The sequence below is a fragment of the Panthera tigris genome, chromosome A1 (assembly GCF_018350195.1).
Source record: "Panthera tigris isolate Pti1 chromosome A1, P.tigris_Pti1_mat1.1, whole genome shotgun sequence".
Classification (NCBI taxonomy): Eukaryota; Metazoa; Chordata; class Mammalia; order Carnivora; family Felidae; genus Panthera; species Panthera tigris.
The window spans coordinates 231,156,980-231,176,980 of record NC_056660.1 but is presented as its reverse complement, the minus strand read 5'-3'; the positions used below and the strand labels follow the sequence as shown (position 1 = coordinate 231,176,980).

The following is a 20,001-nucleotide window of genomic DNA, read 5'->3' as shown; positions in this document are numbered from 1 at the left end:
GGAGCCTGTTTCAGATTCTGTGTCTCCCTCTCTCTCTGACCCTCCCCTGTTCATGCTCTGTCTCTCTCTGTCTCAAAAATAAATAAACGTTTAAAAAATTAAAAAAAAAAAAAAGAAGGAAAACAGGACAAAGCACTAAAACGCAGCAACAAAACCCACCCAATTAGCAAATGGACAAAAAACTTGAAGAGACATTTCCAAAAGAGTAGACAAATGGCCGATAAGCACAGGAGAAGATGGTCAACGTCATAGTCCTTAGGGAAATGCAAATCAAAAGCACAAGGAGGTAATAATTACTTCATACCTACCAGGATGGCCATCAGGAAAGAAAAAGAAAGAAAAAAGAAAGTAACAAGTGCTGACGATGATGTGGAGAACCTGGAACCCTCACACTCTGCTGGTGGGGATGTGCGTGGTGAAGCCACTATGGAAAACAGCTCCTTAAAAAACTAGGCAGAAGTACCATATGACCCCAAAACTTCACTTCCAGGTTATACACAAAAGAACTGAAACAGAGATGTGAACAGATACCCACCCGCCAGCGTTATTCACAGTAACCAAAAGCATTATTTTCCAATAATGCCTTCCTTCCAAAAGGTAGAAATAACCCACCTGGCAATTGATGGGTAAAGAGATAAACACATTAGGATACAGCCATACGGTCGGGCGTTACTCAGCTTGCCGAGGGGAACGAAGGTCTGACACACGGTCCAGCATGCCTGAACCTTGAAAACATGATGCTAAGTGAAATCAGCCAGACACAAGGGTGCAAATAGGAGATGATTCTCCTTACGTGAAATATCTCAAAGAGGCAAATTCACAGCGAAAGAACATAGATTAGAGGTTACCGGGGGCTGAGAGGAGGGGAAAAGGGGGAGTCACTGCTTAAAGGTTCCAGTATTAGGATGACGAAAAAGTTTTGGAAATAGTGTTTTAGTTACACATTACAGTAAATGCAATTAATGCCACTGAATCGAACACTTTAAAAAGGGCTAAATGGCAAATTTCATGTTAACTGTATTTCACCACAACCAAAGTTGGAAAGAAAATAGGAGCCCGTGGTTGCAAACTGGGGGGAGGGAGGACCTTGTGAGGCAAGGCAGAAAGCTACCCAGGCTGTCGCTGCGGTTTCTATGGAAAGCGGGACACGTCAGCGTGAAGCGAGTTACACAGCCAAAGAAATTTCCAGGCAAAGTGTTGGAGGTGCTGCCTGGTTTCTTCTTGTTGCTTATGGCAAAACGTATGAGGAATGAAAAAAAAAAAAAATGAGGGAAGGAATAACAAACAAGAAGGGCCAGGGCAGAATGACTTTGGAAATTCTGAGTCTCTCCCGATGACAACCAATGCTAAAATTAAGAAATAGCTTCTGAGCACTGTCAGGAATGGTTGGCAGAGAGGGAAAATCCGCACGTGTGACGGTACAACCTTCTGCTAAAACCTCAGAAAGGCCAAAGGATCAGAGTGGTTTCAGTTACACGGGGGATGCTCTGAGGCGGTCAGGAGCAAGGGTGTGCCTCACAGATGGTCTCGATCATAAGCAGGCCCCAGGGTGTGGTCCCTCAGCCATTAGGAGGATCCCCAGCTGGAGAAGGGCTATCTCAAAACGATCTGTGGGTGTAGATTTGTTTACGAGAGTAAACCTCAAAGAAATCCACAGAAGACCCATAAGGGATGTTTCCGCAGAAATACCAGCTTGCGCTGAAACGTACAGAGGAAAGTCCAAATGAAATGAATACTGGAATCCAGAATTCTACTGGCAGGAAACAGGTTGGTAAAACTCCCCAGCCGCAAGCACATGCTAACCTTCATGAAAACGAAAAGATGATTCAGGAAGCAGCAACGAGAGCCCAGAAGGCAAAGCCAAGAACCGTGCAGAATTATGCACGGGCCTTGAAACTTAATCGAGCAACTCCCAACACATGTTTGGCTACATTTCAGAATTTCTATGGAGCAGTGATGCTCCTGCACTCTCATTCTCCCTCCCTTTTGAACAGAAATGTCTATAGCTGCTACCTTTCCCCTGTCCCCCCAACACACATTGGGTGGGCTGGTGGCGCAGCTATCTCGTCTCCGAGTTTAGAGGAACAACTGCCAGGGCGCCTCATTCGTATTTGAGGCTGACTTAAACGATAAGGTTCTGGAATATTCGGAGACGATTTAATGGTATAAAACTTTTAGGGACCTTGGGAATCGGTGCAATACATTTTGCATATGGAAGGGCCACGGATGACTGAGGGACATATAACTGACTGTGGCAGATACTCCTAGGTGACCCCAATGATCCTTGCCTCCTGGTATTCATGCCCCGTGTAATGTCCCCTCTTGAGTGTAGACAAGGTCTGTGACTTACTTCTAACCAACGGAATATGGCAAGATGACGGCATGTCACTTTGCAACCGCACTGTGTAAGACCATCCTGATCATCCTGCCAGGAGACTTTCGTCCTTGCTGGATTTGAGGAAGACAGCGGCTGTGTTGGGAAAACTCGTTTGGCAAGGAACAGGGTCTCCATTTGGCAGTCCACGCAGGGCTAAATGCCGACAACCAAGCCCACGAGCGTACAAGTAGCTCTTTCCCCAGTCGGTGCCCAGATGAGACCACAGCTCTGGCTAAGCAGAGAACCCAGGTAAGTTATACTGAAACTCCTGACCCAGTAAGACTGTGAAGGAATAAATGTGTGTTGTTTTAAGCCACGCTCGGTTTTTGGAACTATGGTTACCCAGGAAGAGGAAACTAATGCAGAAAAAGACACCTGCATTTTGATAGTATTTACGTAGAGGTCCACTGCTTCATCCTTGTTGGTGCTTTCCACTTGGTTCTTGGTACTCAAGAACATCATTTTCCAGTAAATTTTAGAAAAGAGAAACAGTGTCCACGCCTTCCAAGGTACATGTAAAAGATAAGGTCGATTATTTTCTTTACCCAGTACTTCAGAAAAAATGATGCGAATATTTCTGAGATTTATGTTGCCATAAAGCTTCCATCCACATCCTAGACATTCTGATCCAATGAAGTCATTAACTCTAATCCTGGCCTTAACTTAGGGACTTTTCTGGGGGAATCAATATATTCACTCGAGGCCACTCAGGGGTTCTTTAGGGTCGATGGTGTTGAGAGCAGAAGGGTGCAATGGTATAACCCGGTACATGCCTAGTCATGTGTCTTTCATGGAGACCAGAGTCTCCCCAAGTTTTGAGTTTAGTTCTCAAATATGCGTAAGGGATGGTGTTCTCACAGGTGGAGAGGCCTCCCACCTAAGACAACAACCAGAAAATCTCAGAGCCGTTTGCCGGTGAAAACAAAGAAACTGACATCGTATGTACTCGTTTTTCTAGATTTCATTAGTCTCTTGATGGCTTGATTAGCCCCTAAGAAGGGCTGTTCAACAGGGAAGCTTCAATTTTACAGAGTCCCTGTTCTCACCATCCACACATTGACTAGGCAAATTCAAATAATCTTCCATTAACCAAATATGTCTTTTGCCCAAATGAGCAGGTTATTTTTTTTCCGTAAAAAGGGAACATTTTAAGCGGCAGTCCCCCAAACACAGTCTTCCCTGAAAACATAGCTTTACCAACAATCGCGAAACGCATACAGAACACGCATACATGTTAGCCACAGAGTTAAATGGCAGCTTCCTTCCTGTGCGCTCAGCCTAGGAAAGGTGCCAACGGGAATAAGATTTGCAGGGGTGCTACGCCTGGGGGGCAGCTTCACACTGATAAAGGTGACATTGCCTGGAAGGGCGGTATTATGTGACGGTGTATGGCATTTTAAAACTTCCGACCAGTTTTAAATCTTGTGAGGTTAGAGATAGCAGGGAGACAACGCGCCCATAATCGGTCCTCCCGCTTATCAACTGGTGCTGGATGGGAAAAAGTAGGTTTGTATAAGACTATCTCGGGACTACTTCAGAAACAACCAACCTCGCTTTGTGAAAATCATCTTTCCTTTTCCTCTGGGTCAAAAGGGATGAAAACTTAATTGGTGATTTCGGCACACAGCGACGAAAGAAAGGAACGATTCTCCCAGGTTGTTTTGAGGTGGTAATGAACGCCTCGCAGGGAACTATCTGTACAAGTAAACCTGTTGGTTTTGTCTACATAAATATTGATTGCGTAGCAAATAACCGCATGCAGTATTTTTATGAAAGGCTCACAGTGAACCCATATCGCCAGATACAGTCCTCACTGCATTTTCATTAAAAGGTATCGCAAGCCATTTTGTTTCACAGGGGTCAATGCAACACCCTTCTGTTAGTGTGGCAGAATAGGAATCCGGACTGACGTGAAATTCACCTGCTTGGATTTTCCCCAACAATCATGAACTAGAACGTACATTAAATATGCAAAGAAAGAGCCAACCATCACAACTGTAGATTATATGAAGCCAAAGCCAAATGTCTGTTGCTACGAAAAGCTCCCCGAGGAGCTGAAGGCTTAGAGTCCACCCTGGAAAAGGATGCCGCTCTGGGCTAGAGAGCCGCCTCCCTGAGAGGATCGGTTAGTAGAGGGGCATGCGGTTATAAATGTACCCAGATCCTGAAGACGTCCTCACCCCGCTCCGGCTGCTTGACTTAGTTCTGATGCAAAACCCTACTGCATCTGACCACTGCCATCCGGACCTGGGGCCGTCTTAAGTCCTACCTGGAACCGCGGGTTTGGAGACTGGGTCTGGTTGGATTTTAACAAGAACGGATTTTCCCCAGCGGACTCTCTTTCTGAGTCCCCACGGAGACCAGCACCGAGGTGCCCGCTGTCCCCACACCTCCGCTCCCTTGGGGACTGCTCAGCCAGTCAGCTGTGCAGGCACCAGGGTGGTAGTGAGGCGGTCGACACGGGGCTTTGATCAAAAGTGAACGATGTCGGGAAAGGAACAGGACGATCGGGCTCGACAGAAAGGGATGCCACATACAAGCTGAGCTCCGTCCCCGACTAAAGCCGCAGGGGGTTGGGCCACACTGGAATGGCAGGCAGCGTGAGGATGGCGGTGTGGGGGCAGAGCGGTGCCTACCTCTCCTCGCGGTTCTGTCCCACGCACACCCGGCCCCCGTGCCGGGGGGTGGGGTTGCTGCAGGATCGCTGGCGCACCTGGAAGCCGATCCCACAGGTGGTGCTGCAGGGAGACCACGAGGTCCAGGGGGTCCAGCCTCCGTTCCTGGGGAGAGGAAGCAGCAGCGGGGTCACGGGGTCGAACTGGCGCAGTCCATCCCTGCGTGCAACCACCTCCAACTGACTTCCCGTGTCCGCCCCCCCTCACCCCCACCGTGGACCGCTGGCCTGCGGCTGGGAAGGGAAAGGGAACGGGAGCCATGGGACCCAACCGGATGGGCTGGGTCCCGGGAAATCGGGGTCCCTGCGAGACCTTCTCCTTGGTATCTGATTTCAGGGTCAAGGTTCGTTTTGTTTTCTTTTTGAGAGTGAAGCTTAAAGTGTGCTGTAAATAATTTAAAACGGGCTGTATTAGAAACTACTAATAAGTTTTAGTTAGGAAGACGTTAAACTAATGAAAAATAAGTTTATTTTATTGAAAAGCAATTAGAGATGAATTCCTGAACCTCTAGGTTTTATACTTCTTTGACTTATACTATATAATTTATAATCTACAACAAGTGCACATTTGAACAAAATATCATCTAAAACTACCTATCATGCTTACTTTTAAAATCTATTAATAACAAAAATCAGTAATTCTCTTGATAGCATTCGCATTGATAAAGAACCCTGTAATATCCAAAGCTTTAAAACAAACTATTAAAAATGAAGGAAGCCAGGAACATCTGGGTGGCTCGGTCGGTTAAGTGTCTGACTCTTGATTTTGGTTCAGGTCATGATCTCACGGTTCATGACATCGAGCCCCATGTCGAGTTCTGCACTGACAGTGCATGGAGCCCGCTTGGGATTCACTCTCTCTCTCTCTCTCTCTCTCTCTCTCTCTCCCTCTCTCTTTGCCTCTCCCCTGCTTGCACACACACACTCTCTCTCCCTCAAAATAAATACATAAATGTCATAATTTTTTTTTTAATCCTGAAGGAAGTATACTTTAAATTCAGATTCTTGGCTATTTTCTTACAATTTGACAAAGATACAGAGAGTAGAAACAAGGAGTGCAAATTGCACATAACTCTATTTATGTTATTACATATATAATATGATAGGCTTACAAAATATAAAATTAAAATAAAATAAACAGCTTGTATAAAAGTGGTTTATAAAGTTAATTGCCACTGACAGCTAGAGGGATTTTTCTCTTTTGTTTAATATTGTACTTTTCCTTTGAAATGCCTGTGCTCAGCATGTTTGTAATTTAGATATCTCCCTTAGTAGTTAGTTCCTATTATTAAAGCAAATTGTAGGCATTTTTAAGGATTTATTAAAACATTTTTAAGGATTTATTAAATCCTTAAATATTTGTTAAAATATCTGTTAAATCCAGAATCCAAACTCCCATGTGAATAGTCTACTGCATGTGGAATATATTTCTCTAATGACATACGCTTTCTATAGATATGTTATCCTCATCGGATTTTTATTTCCACTGAAAACGACTGACGTTAATTGTTATTTTTCTTTATACATTCTTTTAAAAACATGCGGGTCCACCCCTGTGCCACTGAAGCTCAAGATATAAACGATAATCTGAATATATAATTTCTAAAATAATTTCAAGTGACAATTCCTCTGAGAAAACTCTTGGTATATTTCATAGTTCTCTATTTTCTGCAACTTCTTCATGATATAAATAAAATAGTGATGCTTTACTGCATAATATTATAAGAAATTGGCTTTATGATAATGTAACCAAGTAATCACAAAAAAAGACAGATCCTTCCAAGTTGCTCATAAAGGTAATTAGAATCTTATACCCTGTTACCTACACAATGTTTTTTAAAAATCCAAATAATTCATTGGATTCTATACAAAAATGGCCATTTTAACATAAATAAAAGGATCTTTTTACTTCCAAAGTTTCTTCATATGTTAGCAAAATTGTCAGTGAAGGAAAACATTTCTCCCGAAATTGTTTGGAAATTCTCCATTTCCTAAACCTGTTAACAAACATGTTAACATGATATATTCTACTTACGATACAGGGGGCGCGTGGTATACAGAGAAGTGGGTAAATGGAAGTGGATATAAATAACAGAAATATAGCGAGTCAGGAAATACATGAGAGCAACCGTCTACGTGCACCCGGCTTTGCAGTCCTGGTCAATGTTGCTCTGAAGCACACGTTGTGGTACACACCCCCTAACCAGCACCAAGTAAGCATGGATCAGCTGATGAGCCATTTCGAGGGTGGAATCAGTCCAAAACGACCCACTCGTGCATTGAAAGCACCACTAAAATGGGTTCCATTCTTCAATTACTAAGCTGAAAATCACCGCTAATTACATTACAGGTCTGTTTAGAGGATGAGGGTCAACTGGAACCAATGCCAAAGAGATAGCCACAAACAAGCTGCGGTCATGCACTTGATGGTCCTTTCTTTCCCATTGAACAGTGTAAAAAAGAATATCCATCACTGATCATAATCTTCAAACAGTAACAGCTCTGTAACTTTTAGACAGTGTCTGCCATGCCTCGATGGAAACCACCTGAGTTTGGTGGAAAGAGCGCCCCGTGTAATGCCATGTGGACACGCCTCTGTTTTCCGTAACAACACAAATAGTCTAATCTGTGTAGCCCTGCGGTCTCCTACCAACCTCGTGGAGTGACCTGGGCTGGCCTGAGAAGGGGAGTGGAGGGCAGAACGCACCCTCGCACCTCTCCCTTCCTCCCCCAACAGCTTCTCCTCTTGGGCAGGAAGCGCCCTGGCGCTCTGGGCTCTCCTAGTGAGCGATCGCAGATCTGCAGTGTCAGGGATGACATAGAGGACTTGCCCAGAGGTTTCCGCGTTCCAGATACCCTCGTGGAAACAACATGATACTTCTTAGAAATACTGTAAATCAACAAGCAAGTGAGGAGGGAGCTTGGAGACTGATTTGAGAGGCCTTCCTGATGTTTGTTTTAAAATATAAGATGCTGCTGTGGTCACGGCACTGAAGGTGCAGGGGAGGGGAGCAAACTGACTATAGTGAAATAAACAATCTGGCAACAACAAATTAATAGGCAGGGGAAACAGGAAATCAACCCAGTGAATCATTGATGAAATCGTTCTCCTGGTTATTCGGTACTGGGATGTTAACTGAGTTGGGGTGTTCTGGGCTCAGGTCGACTAGAGAGCAGAACAGAGCTGTCTGGCAAGGACTCGGCTTCTTCCATCCCCCAGCTACCGTCAAAGCCCCCCCCGGACTGTGGCCCTAGCCTCTCCAGCTGCTCAGGGTGCTAGGGGCTCAGAACTGCAGCTGAGAGGATCTAACCACCATCAAGGGCTGTCCCAGCTACGGGGCTCCCCGTGCATTCAGCTGAGTCCTTTTTCAGGGCTGCAGCCCACAGCAGTCCTCCCTTGGCCCTCTTTCCTTCCTGCCTGCCCTCACAGGTGTAGGCGCTTGGGACATTCCCCAGTCTCCATCCTGCACACAAGTCTCTGTGTCCTGACCAACCCAGGTCAGGCACAGGCTGTGTTTGCTCTTAGAGAAAAAGTTCCATAAAGGAAGGTATAGGTAAGAAAAATGGAAGGCTGTAGAAACCTATTTCATTTAGATGACAAACTCCTGTCAAGGATCCAGACCTTCCCTGGACCTTCTGCCTTCCTACTGGCTAGTTTTGTTTCTCTCTCTCTCCTCCCTCTCTCCATGGCTCCCTCTCTCCTTCCCTAAGAATTAGAATTCAGAAGTGACACGGTGTCATAAGGATGCACAAACGTTTACTTTAATTGTAAAATGAAACCCTATTTTCCAGATCCATTGTCAGTCTGACTCGGCCCTGCTTTGAAAGTCTGGCTTAGCTAATTCCTTTATATCGTGGCTTTCATTTCATACGTTGAATGACCTCAATCTGTAGCTCCAAGGTGTTAAGAAAAAAAAATATTTAAATGATGTGATGTGATAACAGCTTGTAATCAAAGACATACTTGCAAAATGTATTGAACTAGCAATATTTTGAATTTCCCAACACTTCCACTGAGTGAAACAAGGTGCCTATAAAGAATAACAGGTTTAATTGGAAGCCTCTGATCAGCCTTCTTAAAGGCTTTCTGATGCACTCTGCACACACTAAGGAAGGACTGGACAGTAGTGAGTAAGCAAAAATGGGGGTCTGCAGGTTAGGTGCTTGGCTATGTTTCGCTTCGAACAAAATTGAAGGCCAACATAAACAGGTTATCAACTGATAAAGGGCAATAACAGCAATCTTTGGCATGAGATCACCATGCTTTCGGCAGGTAACTTCGAAAGAATCCAGAGAACTGCGTGGAAATGTTATGATCTTATATTTCCATCTACTTACAGGAGTCATACCTGTCAGTACTTGTAGACAGAAAAATAAAAATGTAAGAATGGAATTGATGCTAAGCCCTCCCCAAATCGGGCAAGAAATTGCACTCGTGCCTAAAGAGGAAAAGTAGGTGGGAGTTTTAAAAAAATTGCCTGAAGGTAAGAATTGCCAGTGAGATCTCACATTTTAAGTGTGAAAAAAATATTTGTCAAAATGTGTAATATTCATGTATTTGAGATTCATCGTATGGCAATTTTCAAAACATATATTCAAAATATTTCATCATAAAGCCTATGGTTATCAGAAATACAAATTTTGTTTTTGAATTCCATGCATGTAATTTGTTATTCTGGTAGTTGCAGAGAAGCATGATATGGTGACCAGTGTAAGACTTTTCAACATAAAAACGTAATATGTTAGGATACGATTCTATAAGGGAAAGAGAATAAAAATAGGAAATTTAAGAAGGAAAACCGTAAATTCTCTGAATGTTAAATTAGAGCCTGTTCATCAATTTCTTAAAGGGGCAGGTGGCTATCAAATCACTAAAGCGTTTAGAGCCCATAACACATTTAAACAGGGACGTAACAGAAATCACATCTTTGCAACTACTAAAACTTTTTAAATATTTATGTATTTTGCGAGAGAAGGAGAGAGGAGCAGAGAGAGGGGAAGAATCCCAAGCAGACTCCACACTGTCAGCACAGAGCCAGATGCGGACGGGGCTCGATCTCACAAAATGATCACGGACCTGAGCCGCAATCAAGAGTTGGATGCTCAACCCACTGAGCCACCCAAGCACCCCACGAGTACTAAAACTTTTGATGAAAAACAATTAGATGCCGATCTACGAGTATTTGAGGGGCAATCTAGCGTATCAACGTTATTTGAGGGGGGCTGATGAGCGGCTGCTCATGAAGACAGCTGCTTCAGGAAACTCGAACCGTCCAAAGACATACATACACGGTGAACGTGCCATGCACACGCGTGGGCACGTGAGCTCTGGCTGCGACCCCAGATCTTCCTTTCCAGCTCCAGGAATATCGACCCCACGGGCAGCCTCCGAAACTACCAGAACCGTCCCCCTCGTGCTCACGCCTCGGAGGAGGCTGCTGCAAAACAGCACATGTCGTTTCCCGCATCTGCACGAGGGGACGCTTAGGACGTGGGCTACTGGGGATAATTTGCGTTTGATGCGGGAAGTGAGGTCAGGATTGGGCGAGCTGACGCTGTGTATGCACCTCTGACCTCGCACGGCCTGGGAGCGAGGCCGGGGGCTCTCTTGCCTGTAGCTTCTGCCTTGATAGCAGAGGCTGCATTTCTCCGGCCCGACTAAACGTCGCCAGAAGCATCACATCTGCTTCATGAGCACCTCGGCGTGTGTCCATGTCAGCGTGCCTGAGGGACAGGGAGCGGCGACTCCATCATTTGCAAGGACTGGCTGTGTCACAGTTTTCTGGGTGTGGCCAAATCTGACTTCAGACTTGCTTTCATCCTCAGGAGGCACCTAATGGCCAGGGCAGGGTGGAGGGCCTATGGCACTCACGTGCCCCTAGCCACTGGGGTCCCTGATGCTGGCAAAGGAAATGGAGGCCCGCGAACAGCCGCCTGGATTAGGCCAGTTCACAACGAATGTATCGTGTTCTACCGGTAGGGGCTATTGGCCTACGTGTTCCAGAAAAGGACTCTGATTGCCATGGACGTTTCCCTCAAACAAGACAATAACATTGTGCACACTGCAAATACGTTTCCTAATCTCATGATGAACACATTAAACACGTTTAGATTTACAATCTCACTTATAATTTAAAATCTCCTCCCAGGGGCGCTCGGGTGGCTCAGTTAAGCGTTCAACCTCGGCTCAGGTCACGATCTCACGGTTCCTGGGTTCGAGCCCCGCGTCGGGCTCTGTGCTGACAGCTCCGAGCCTGGAGCCTGCTTCCGATTCCGGGTCTTCCTTGCCCCTCTCCCATTCACCCTCCATCTCTCAAAAATAAACATTAAAAAAATAAAAATAAATAAATAAAATAAGTAAAAAACTAAAACCACACCTCCTTCAGTAGATCACGTAACTTTTAAGTGGTAAGTGCACCTGTCCCTTGCCACCTCCCTCCCGAAAAAGGGAGATGCACACCGAAGACGACGTCCTCCCTGCTCTACGGTCCGCCCGCACACGGGGGAGGGCACCAGTGTCGGGAGGGACACACCTGGAGCAGTTGGCGATCTCCATGCGGGGGCCCTCGCACTCCCAGCCTCCGCACTGGGGGGCCGGGCTGTCGCAGGAGCGCGTGCGACACAGACAGGATCCCACGGCGCTGCCATCGGTGTGCGTGCAGGGCGTCCACGGAGACCACGCGCCGAAGTGCCCGTCCACGGTGAGATTCCTCGTCTAGGAAGCAGACACAAGAGAGGAGGTCAGGAAGGGTTAGGGCTGTAAACAGAGAGAAAAACTGAAAGGTCTCTCACAGTACAATCAGAGCACGTTGAGAATATTTTGATGTTAAAGTTCAAGAGGGATGAACAGGGAGGGATTTCAAAGTAAGGCGGCCGAGGTCATTGGTGAGGGCCGTGATGGAGAAGAAGGGAGGGGAGGAAGCGGGGGGGGGGGGGGGGGGGGGGGGGGGGGGGGGGGGGGGAGTGAAGGATGCCAAGGGCTTGGCCATCAGCCGACCACAGAATTGTCCACTAATGCGAGAAACCCAAAGAACGAGCAGAACTGGAGTGAGAAATCACAGATGTGCAACTCTGTTGAATTTTTATGTCCCGTAGAAGAAAGATTGGCCAATTCGTTTCATTTAAGACCTGGCCCAGCTCAAATGTCAGCCAGCGCAAACTGCCAACATTGAATTTTTGGCCTATTGGAGCAGCCAGGACTGTAGTAGCCAGTAGGCATATCCCGGTCACAGCCACACTGTAACCTGCCGGCAAGGAAGGGCCTGGCAGGAACCCGCTCCCGCGGGTCGGGGCAAGGAAGGGGCTCTGAGCACTGAGAGAGGTGTGCGGGCCTAGAAGGGGCCATCCAACCAGCACGCCCAACCTGGGAAGGCTGCTGGGGACTGTGCCCGCTGCCGCCTGGCTGGACGGAGCTCCCCATGGACACGGACGACTGGACGACCTCAGGTCACCTCTGACAATAGAGCCACAGGGTGGTCCGTGAGTCCTGGGACCAAGTCCTCAGTCACCCTGCAGGAAAAAGCAGCCTGACCCTGAACGGCCGGAAGGAGGCCTACAGTCCAGACCTCCTAACTTTAATATGGCGACGTCGGTATTTCTTAGAAAGCACGACACACGAAGAGGACGGAACGTGGCTGCGTTCTTTCACTTCCCCGTCTGCTGCTCCCAGCTGCTCCTTCCTGCCCTACCCTAGTCATGACACGTTTGAAGCCTCATCATCCACGCAAGACAGGACTCCACGGACGAGGCAGGTCGTTCTTTCCAGGCCACGAACTGTCCCTGTACCTCCCCATTTCAGAAAAGTGGCAGTGCCGTATATTGCGCGTGAAAAGCACAGGTGAGCTTTACTTTTGTTCCGTCACTTCTCCAAGTACAGCAGGACGGAGTCCACATGAAACGTGTCCACGTGCGCTGACGTGGCTGGTGCGTCACCTCCAACTGCCACAGTTTCACTTTCTGCCTCCCGCTTTCTTGTCAGCACTCTAACCTTTTATATCCCCTAGGTGGACGAAAATCCAGAATTCCCTACCATGCCGGGCTCTTTCCAGAAGAAGCAAAGAGGAGGGAATCGAGCTGGATTCGAGGTGACTCACTGGACCTGATCCAGAGTGACAGTGACAGTGAACACTCAAAGGCAGATTTTTCCCAAGAGGAAAAAGTCCCCATTTCCAAGGTCCATGACCAGCTTCGGTCAGGATAAAAATGCAGCTCGTACTCTGACCGTAAGTTTCCCTGGAGCCTTCAGTGTTTTCTCAGAGAACCGAGCCCCATATGACAAGCTGACTGAAGCCACTAATCACTCACACCAAAATGTTCTTAAAGCAGCAAAGGCCCTGCCACTTGGGAGTTCCCACATCCCTCCACTACCACTGACCAGCTCACCCTCTTGCCTCGGCCCCAAAGGGCTCTCATGTAGGTAGGAAGGGATCAGTCATTGCCTTCACTTGATTTAACATGGAACCCAAGCTAACAAATCCCCTCACGGGCCATTAAATCCAAACAAATCCCCATGTGCCTTTTAATCCAAACCTGTAACTGTCCTCAGCCTTTCAGAGAGAGAGAGAAGAATGGGGTTATGGGGACTGGGTGAGGCAGAGCCTGGGGAAGGGCAGCCTGACAGGGCTGCAACCTAGGCTGGAAGACAGCAAGGAAGACATACCCCAGTGTCTCTGCTCCTGCCCAAGTCTCCCACTATCTAAACCCAAGCCCGGGTCGGGGGCAAGCTGGAAGTTGGGAAGGACAGGCCCATGGGGCAGAGAGTGGCTGGGGAAGGGGATGAAGGCCAGCACGGAGCACTGTCAGGAGACTTGACCCTCTGTGAGCCATCTGGTCCCTTCCTTTTGCCTCTCTTCTAAACGTCTATGTTTCTAAACCTCGCCTATGTTTCGCTGTCTAACATATGACGGAAATAGGCATGGAGACTGTTAGGGTCTCTCTAGCTACAGGAGGTTTGAGGAAACCTGGAACCCACAGAATATGGAGAAACTGAAGACTGGTGAGGCCAGGAGAAATCCACTGTGATCATGACAAAGGAATGATCGTGGAGACAGAAATCATCCAGAATGTTGAAAGAGGGCAGACTGTGATGGAAACATATTTAGGCTTCACGGTCATGAGTCAAACCCACAACCAAGGTAAACGTCATGCGAGCTAAATTCATCAGTAGGGTGATTAGAAGTGACATCAATACAGGGCAGATACAAGTGAGACAGAAACAGGCAGGCAGACAGACAGACAGACACGGAGAGGAGGAGTCAGAGTCACTGCCTGTTTCCTGACAACTTTGAGGTTCCTGTCCAATTCATGCGCTCTCTTGAAATTAATTTCCAGTCCTGGAGGGAATCTGAGAATCTGTTTCTTCAGCCCAAAGGGCAAGAACACCAACCAGGGTGGAAGGTTTTTTATGAAAGAATCACTTTGAATAAAAGGGGTTTTGCATTCATCATGGGGATCATTCCTTACCATTCCGGGGAGACAGTAGGTAACTGTGGGAGGGCTGGGTTGGCATCACCAGCCGTGCCCTTAGCAGGAGGGTCTAAGGCGGTCATGGGAACCCCACTCACCTGGGCCAGTGTTGGGCCCACGAAAGAACATGTGACCAGATTCTGGTCAAGGAGACTCAAGAGGACAGTGAAAGAGGAGTCCAGAAATGACTTTCCTGCAGATAAAAGCAGAATATTCTCTCTCTTTCTCTGCTTCGGACACTGTTATGTGAGAATTCGCTGCTTGGTGCCCCTGTGGAGAAGCAGGCCAGGAAATAAGAGGGCTGCTCACCCACAGCCCCCCCAAACTGGGCATCAGAATCACTCCTGAAACTGCTGCTTCCCCATCGCTGGAGGGTAGAACTGGTCCTTTGTAAGACCCTGTTCACAAGGGATTTAATTCTGGTTAGGCCTACGAGTTTTACCGAAAAAGCAAACGTAGATGTAAGAAAATTTTATAACATGCCAAAGATTGCCCGACTCACAATTTGGAGGGTATAATTGAAAATACTGGTCAGCATTTTCCTGTCCATGAGACCAGGGTTGTAAAACCTCAGCACTATTGACATTTGGGCTAGAGGATTCTTTGTCGTGGGGGCTGCCCTGTGCATTCGTGATCTCCCTCGTCCACCCACTATAGATGCTAGTGGCCCCCCAGCCCTGGTTGTGACAACCAAAGTTTCTACGGACTTTGCTGGATGTCCCTGGGGGCAAAATCTCCCCCAGTTAAGAACCACTATTTCTCAAGGAGTTAAAAGTGAACTACCACATGGCCCGGCAATTCTACTTCTGGGTTTAGAGCTGAAGGAAACCAAATCCCTACGCTGAAGAGTTAGTGGCACCCCCACAGTCACTGTAGCATGACTTGTGACAGCCAAGACACGGAAACGACCTATGTGTCCACTGAAGGATGAGTACGTAAAGAAAATGTGCTGTATATACCACTCTTTTATATAGTATATTTAAAACTATATAGGAGGTATCTCATATACCTCATATATGTATAATATATAATTCATATATATCTCATATATATATCTCACATGTATATATCACACACACACACACACACATATATATATATATATCATATGTATATAAAATACATGAATACTATTCAGCCATCAAAGAGAAGGAAATCTTTCCATGTGGAAAAACATAAATGGACCTTGAGGGCATTATGTTAAATGCAATAAGACAGAGAAAGATAGATACTCTACGATATCCGATACAAGTGAAATCTAAAAAGAACCCATATTCATAGAAAAAGGGGTAAGATTTGTGGCTGTCAGATGCGTCGAGTGGGGGAGAGAGGAACTAGGGGAAAGAAGGTCAAAAGGTACGAACTTTGGGGTGTCTGGGTGGCACAGTTAATCATACAGCTCTTGGTTTAGGTGCAGGTCATGATCTCATGGTTTCTGAGTTTAAGCCTGGTATTGGGCTCCGTGTTACTGGTGCAGAGCCTGCTTTGGATTCTCTCTCTCTCTCTCTCTCTCTCTCTCTCTCTCTCTCTCTCTCCCTCCCTCCCCACCTCTGCGTATCCTCTCTCTCCAAATAAATAAATAAACTTTTTTTTTAAAAAGGTACAAACTTCCAGCTTTAAGATAAATATGTCTTGGACAGATCACGTACGACATGATGGATAGAGTTCACACCGCTAGATGGGACATTTGAAAGTTGCTAAGGGAGGAGCTCCTTTTTTTCACAAGGGAAAAAAAAACTGGGGGGATATCTACATGAGATGATGGGTGTTAACTAAACTTTCTGTGGCGATCATTACACAATATATGCAAGCCAAGTCACTGTGTTGAACACTTTAACCTCACACGGTGCCGTGTAAAGCTGTATCAATTATATCTCAGTAAAACTCAAAGGGAAAGAAAGAACCCACCACACTAGACATCCTTTCGTTTCCCTGTTTGGGCGCTGGCATAAGATAACAGTCTTCAGGCAAAGAGGTGCCACACACATTCTCTTTCCAAATGTATGTGAGTAAAAGTTGAGCTAAGACGACAGAGAAAAAGAGGAAGAATTGGACACGAGTGACAGTAAATGAAAGAATGGAGTGGAATGAGGGAGAAAAAATTAGAAGAGTTATTGCAGTAAATATACACTGGAAAGCAAAAGGAACGGCCCTAGCCGGTCATTAGTAAGAGTAAATGGTGATGGCTTCGCAGGGGAAGAGTGGGGGTAGCTGCAGATGCTGAAGGGCAGATTTTCAATCCAGGACCCCTGCAGTTGGTTCCATTAACTTCTGGAGCAAGAAGAACTTGCAACACGCAGAAAAGCACGTGGGCAGTGGGTGGCTCTCTCACCCACTTTAACCACACACTCCTTTTGACGCTCAGTACATTACTTTGAGGATCTGCCTAAGGAACAGATCCAGGAATAACGGGATGGGTTCTGCTGCTTCCCTTCTCCATACGAGCACGTCTTTTTGTATTTTGGTACTTTTCTTCAGAAATCCGAAATAAAGCTATCTAGAATATATTATCTGTGGTTGTGCTATCTCCAGGTTTCTGCCTAGCGACTTTCTCTTTGAAGTATGTGCTTCGTTTGATAAGATATTAATGACTAAACCATAGTAAACCATATACCACACGTAGGTACTTCCGTGGATGCCAGGCATGTGACGAGTGATTTCTATGTGTTAACCCTGGAATCTTCACAAGGTCCTTTGTATCTACATCCCATTTTATAGACAGGGGAACTGAGGTTCAGTTTAGGCTCAATTTATTCAGAGTACTGGTTGTAAGGGACCCAAGAATCGGTGTAAACAAACTAATCAAGAGCCTGCGATCTTAGCCACTTCCTTCTGTGATTCTAGATCCTTCCCTGATGGGAGTCTTGTGCCAACCAGCACTTACATTTTTATCCATAACTGTATAATAGCAAATTTCCCTTTACCTAGGAAATAATGGATTTCTAAGTGCTAGCTAAGTAAGATTCAATTTTTGCTAACAAGCATAACCTGTAATCCCACGTTTAAATCCCTCATGTTCAACTCATCCATTCCCAAGGAACCAAGCATGTAGATGCATTTGATGGGTACAGAAATCCATGGAGTGTGTCTTTAAGTTCTTACTGTACTCCAACCATTATTCTCTTATCACTCAAGTGAACTCTTCTGTTTTCTACTGGGATGTTTTTTCAGAAGTCAAAAGATCTTCCTTCATGCATTTCCAAAGTTTCACGCACCTTTGGTCAGAGATGGTAACAAAACAGGACATTGGATCTGCCCCTTGGAACAGACTGTCTCCACGTTACATCAACTTAATTTCCCTAAGTCTCTCCCCATGAGTGAATTACACGAGGGAAGGAGAGCACCTTTGAAGAGGACTAAGCGGGAACGGCATGTGACCTCTTAGTCACATAGACAAATAGGGACAGTCTTTATTGCCTCGGAGCCACAGGTCTTCCACTCGTGAAACGGAAGCGGTGATGCTTACCCCTGGGGTGATCATGCATATCCAATGAGATAATCCACTGAAATGGCCTAACACACCACTTAGCACATGGTGTAGACACACAATTAACCTTAGCTCCCTTTTCCTTCTTTTACAGTAGATTTCACTACAAAATTCAGAAACAATGCCTTACCGGCTATCTGAGCATAAGATGCAAGGTGACCACCGGGTCACCTGTCATTGGGTGAACCCATCAGCCACTGCTCTGGGGAGACGTTGACAGCTGGGAATGTCATTGTCTTGTAGATTGAGGATAATGTCAGAAGCACCGGATTCGAGTCCTGGTTTCTTTCCCAATGTAGTTTTAGAATCTTCTATCAACCCCTTCGACTCTGGTCCACAGTGCTGCTATGTAAACGGAAGGCTCTGGGTTCAGTCCGTGCTAAAGGATCTTTTTGCTCTAAAGGTGCTATTTACACAGTGTCCTGGGAAGAAGCTAGCTATTGCAAGCCATCGAGGTGCTTATTTAGTATACGTATTTTGCTGGTTATTGCACGATGTATTTTGGAACGGGGACTCATCGTATGATGTATACCGGGAACGAGGTACCCACAAAGAATGTGGACGGTGTTCGGGCATAAATAAAGCTCAGGGCGATTCTTAAGACTACACTATCCTCATCAAGCAACACTGCAAGTTATGCAGGACATAAATAATATTCAAATTACTCCAGACCTGTAAATTTAGATCTTGCTCAAGCAGTTCAAATCTCTTAAACTGAGAATAATGTTTTCAATTGTAATTACGTAAGCCACCAGAAATTAATCGATATGTCAGTCACTATTGCCTTGTCTCCTATACCACAGAGATCCATAAATGTTTTAAAATAGGGAGCTTTCAATAGAAAATAGGTCTTTTCTGGCACTAAGTCCCTGGGGAAACCCTGGGAGGGTTTCCCGGGGTCCATCACCAAGTGGAACTCTCTAGAGAGCAGACGATCTGTCCGTGTTCTGAATGCAACACTGACTGGGGAACTCAGCTCTGCTACGTCATTGGTCTGAAATCTGTGAAGACTGACTGGGTAGTTTCCCACAGAGACTGGCATTACCCTCATTGTCGTCCACATTATGTGAGCTCCCCATAAAACCGTCTCCATTTTTAGTGTTCATTTTGGGTTTTTACATTGGATATAAGATGCTCTGGTCTCATTTGAAAACCACTCAGCTTATAGACCTTAATTTCTTTTGGATATAGACACGTAGATAAAAAAAGCTGTTTCACTGATTATAAGATTTTTTAGTATATGTGTGAGTATCTATCTATACACTATATATATATATATACTGCTGTATATGTATACACATATATATGTATCTATCCATACACTATATATATACTGATATATATATAAATATATAAATATCTATACAAATATTTATATATAGATATTTATATATCTATAAAGAGATATAAATATAAATATATATAAATATATAAAATATAAAGATATATAAATATCTCTGAAATCAGTTTGTATCTTGCAGTCTATGGCAACATTTATTTTCTTAATAAAAACAACCAATGGTGTATCAGAAATGATGAAATACAGATTTAGCCAATAAAATTAAACCTTTCTTCTATTTTAGTCAAAAATTTACAAATAAAATAGGAGCAAAATTACATTTTAATAGCTTTTAAAAATACCTAAGACTTCTCTGTCATAATGCTAATACTTTTCATCTAGCTCATGTCTTTTTTTTTTTTAATTTTTTAATGTTTGTTTATTTTTGAGAGAGACCGAGCACAAGTGAGGGATGGACAGAGAGAGAGGGAGACAGGATCCAAAGCAGGCTCCAGTCTCTGAGCTGTCAGCACAGTGCCTGACATGGGGCTCGAACCCACAAACCATGAGATCATGACCTGAGCCAAAGTCAGATGCTTTAACCGACTAAGCCACCCAGGATTCCCTAGTTCATTTCTTTCTAAGAGACAGGTTTTTAGAAAGAGATGTACGATGACTATAGTTGTTAAAAACCAAAACTATAGACCTAAAATGGAATT

General features: G+C 45.4%; 1 protein-coding gene across 4 annotated transcripts in view; it reads right to left on the bottom strand.

Moving 5' to 3' along the window:
• SEMA5A (semaphorin 5A) overlaps positions 1-20,001 on the bottom strand; it is a 473,593-nt gene that overhangs the window by 66,474 nt on the left and 387,118 nt on the right. For all 4 annotated transcript variants that reach the window (XM_042997660.1, XM_042997674.1, XM_042997671.1 and 1 more), the window contains 2 exons: positions 11,585-11,766; positions 5,014-5,157 (listed from right to left, as the gene is read on the bottom strand). In XM_042997660.1, coding sequence (XP_042853594.1) covers positions 5,014-5,157; positions 11,585-11,766 — 326 coding nt within the window. The remainder of the gene's footprint in view (positions 1-5,013; positions 5,158-11,584; positions 11,767-20,001) is intronic.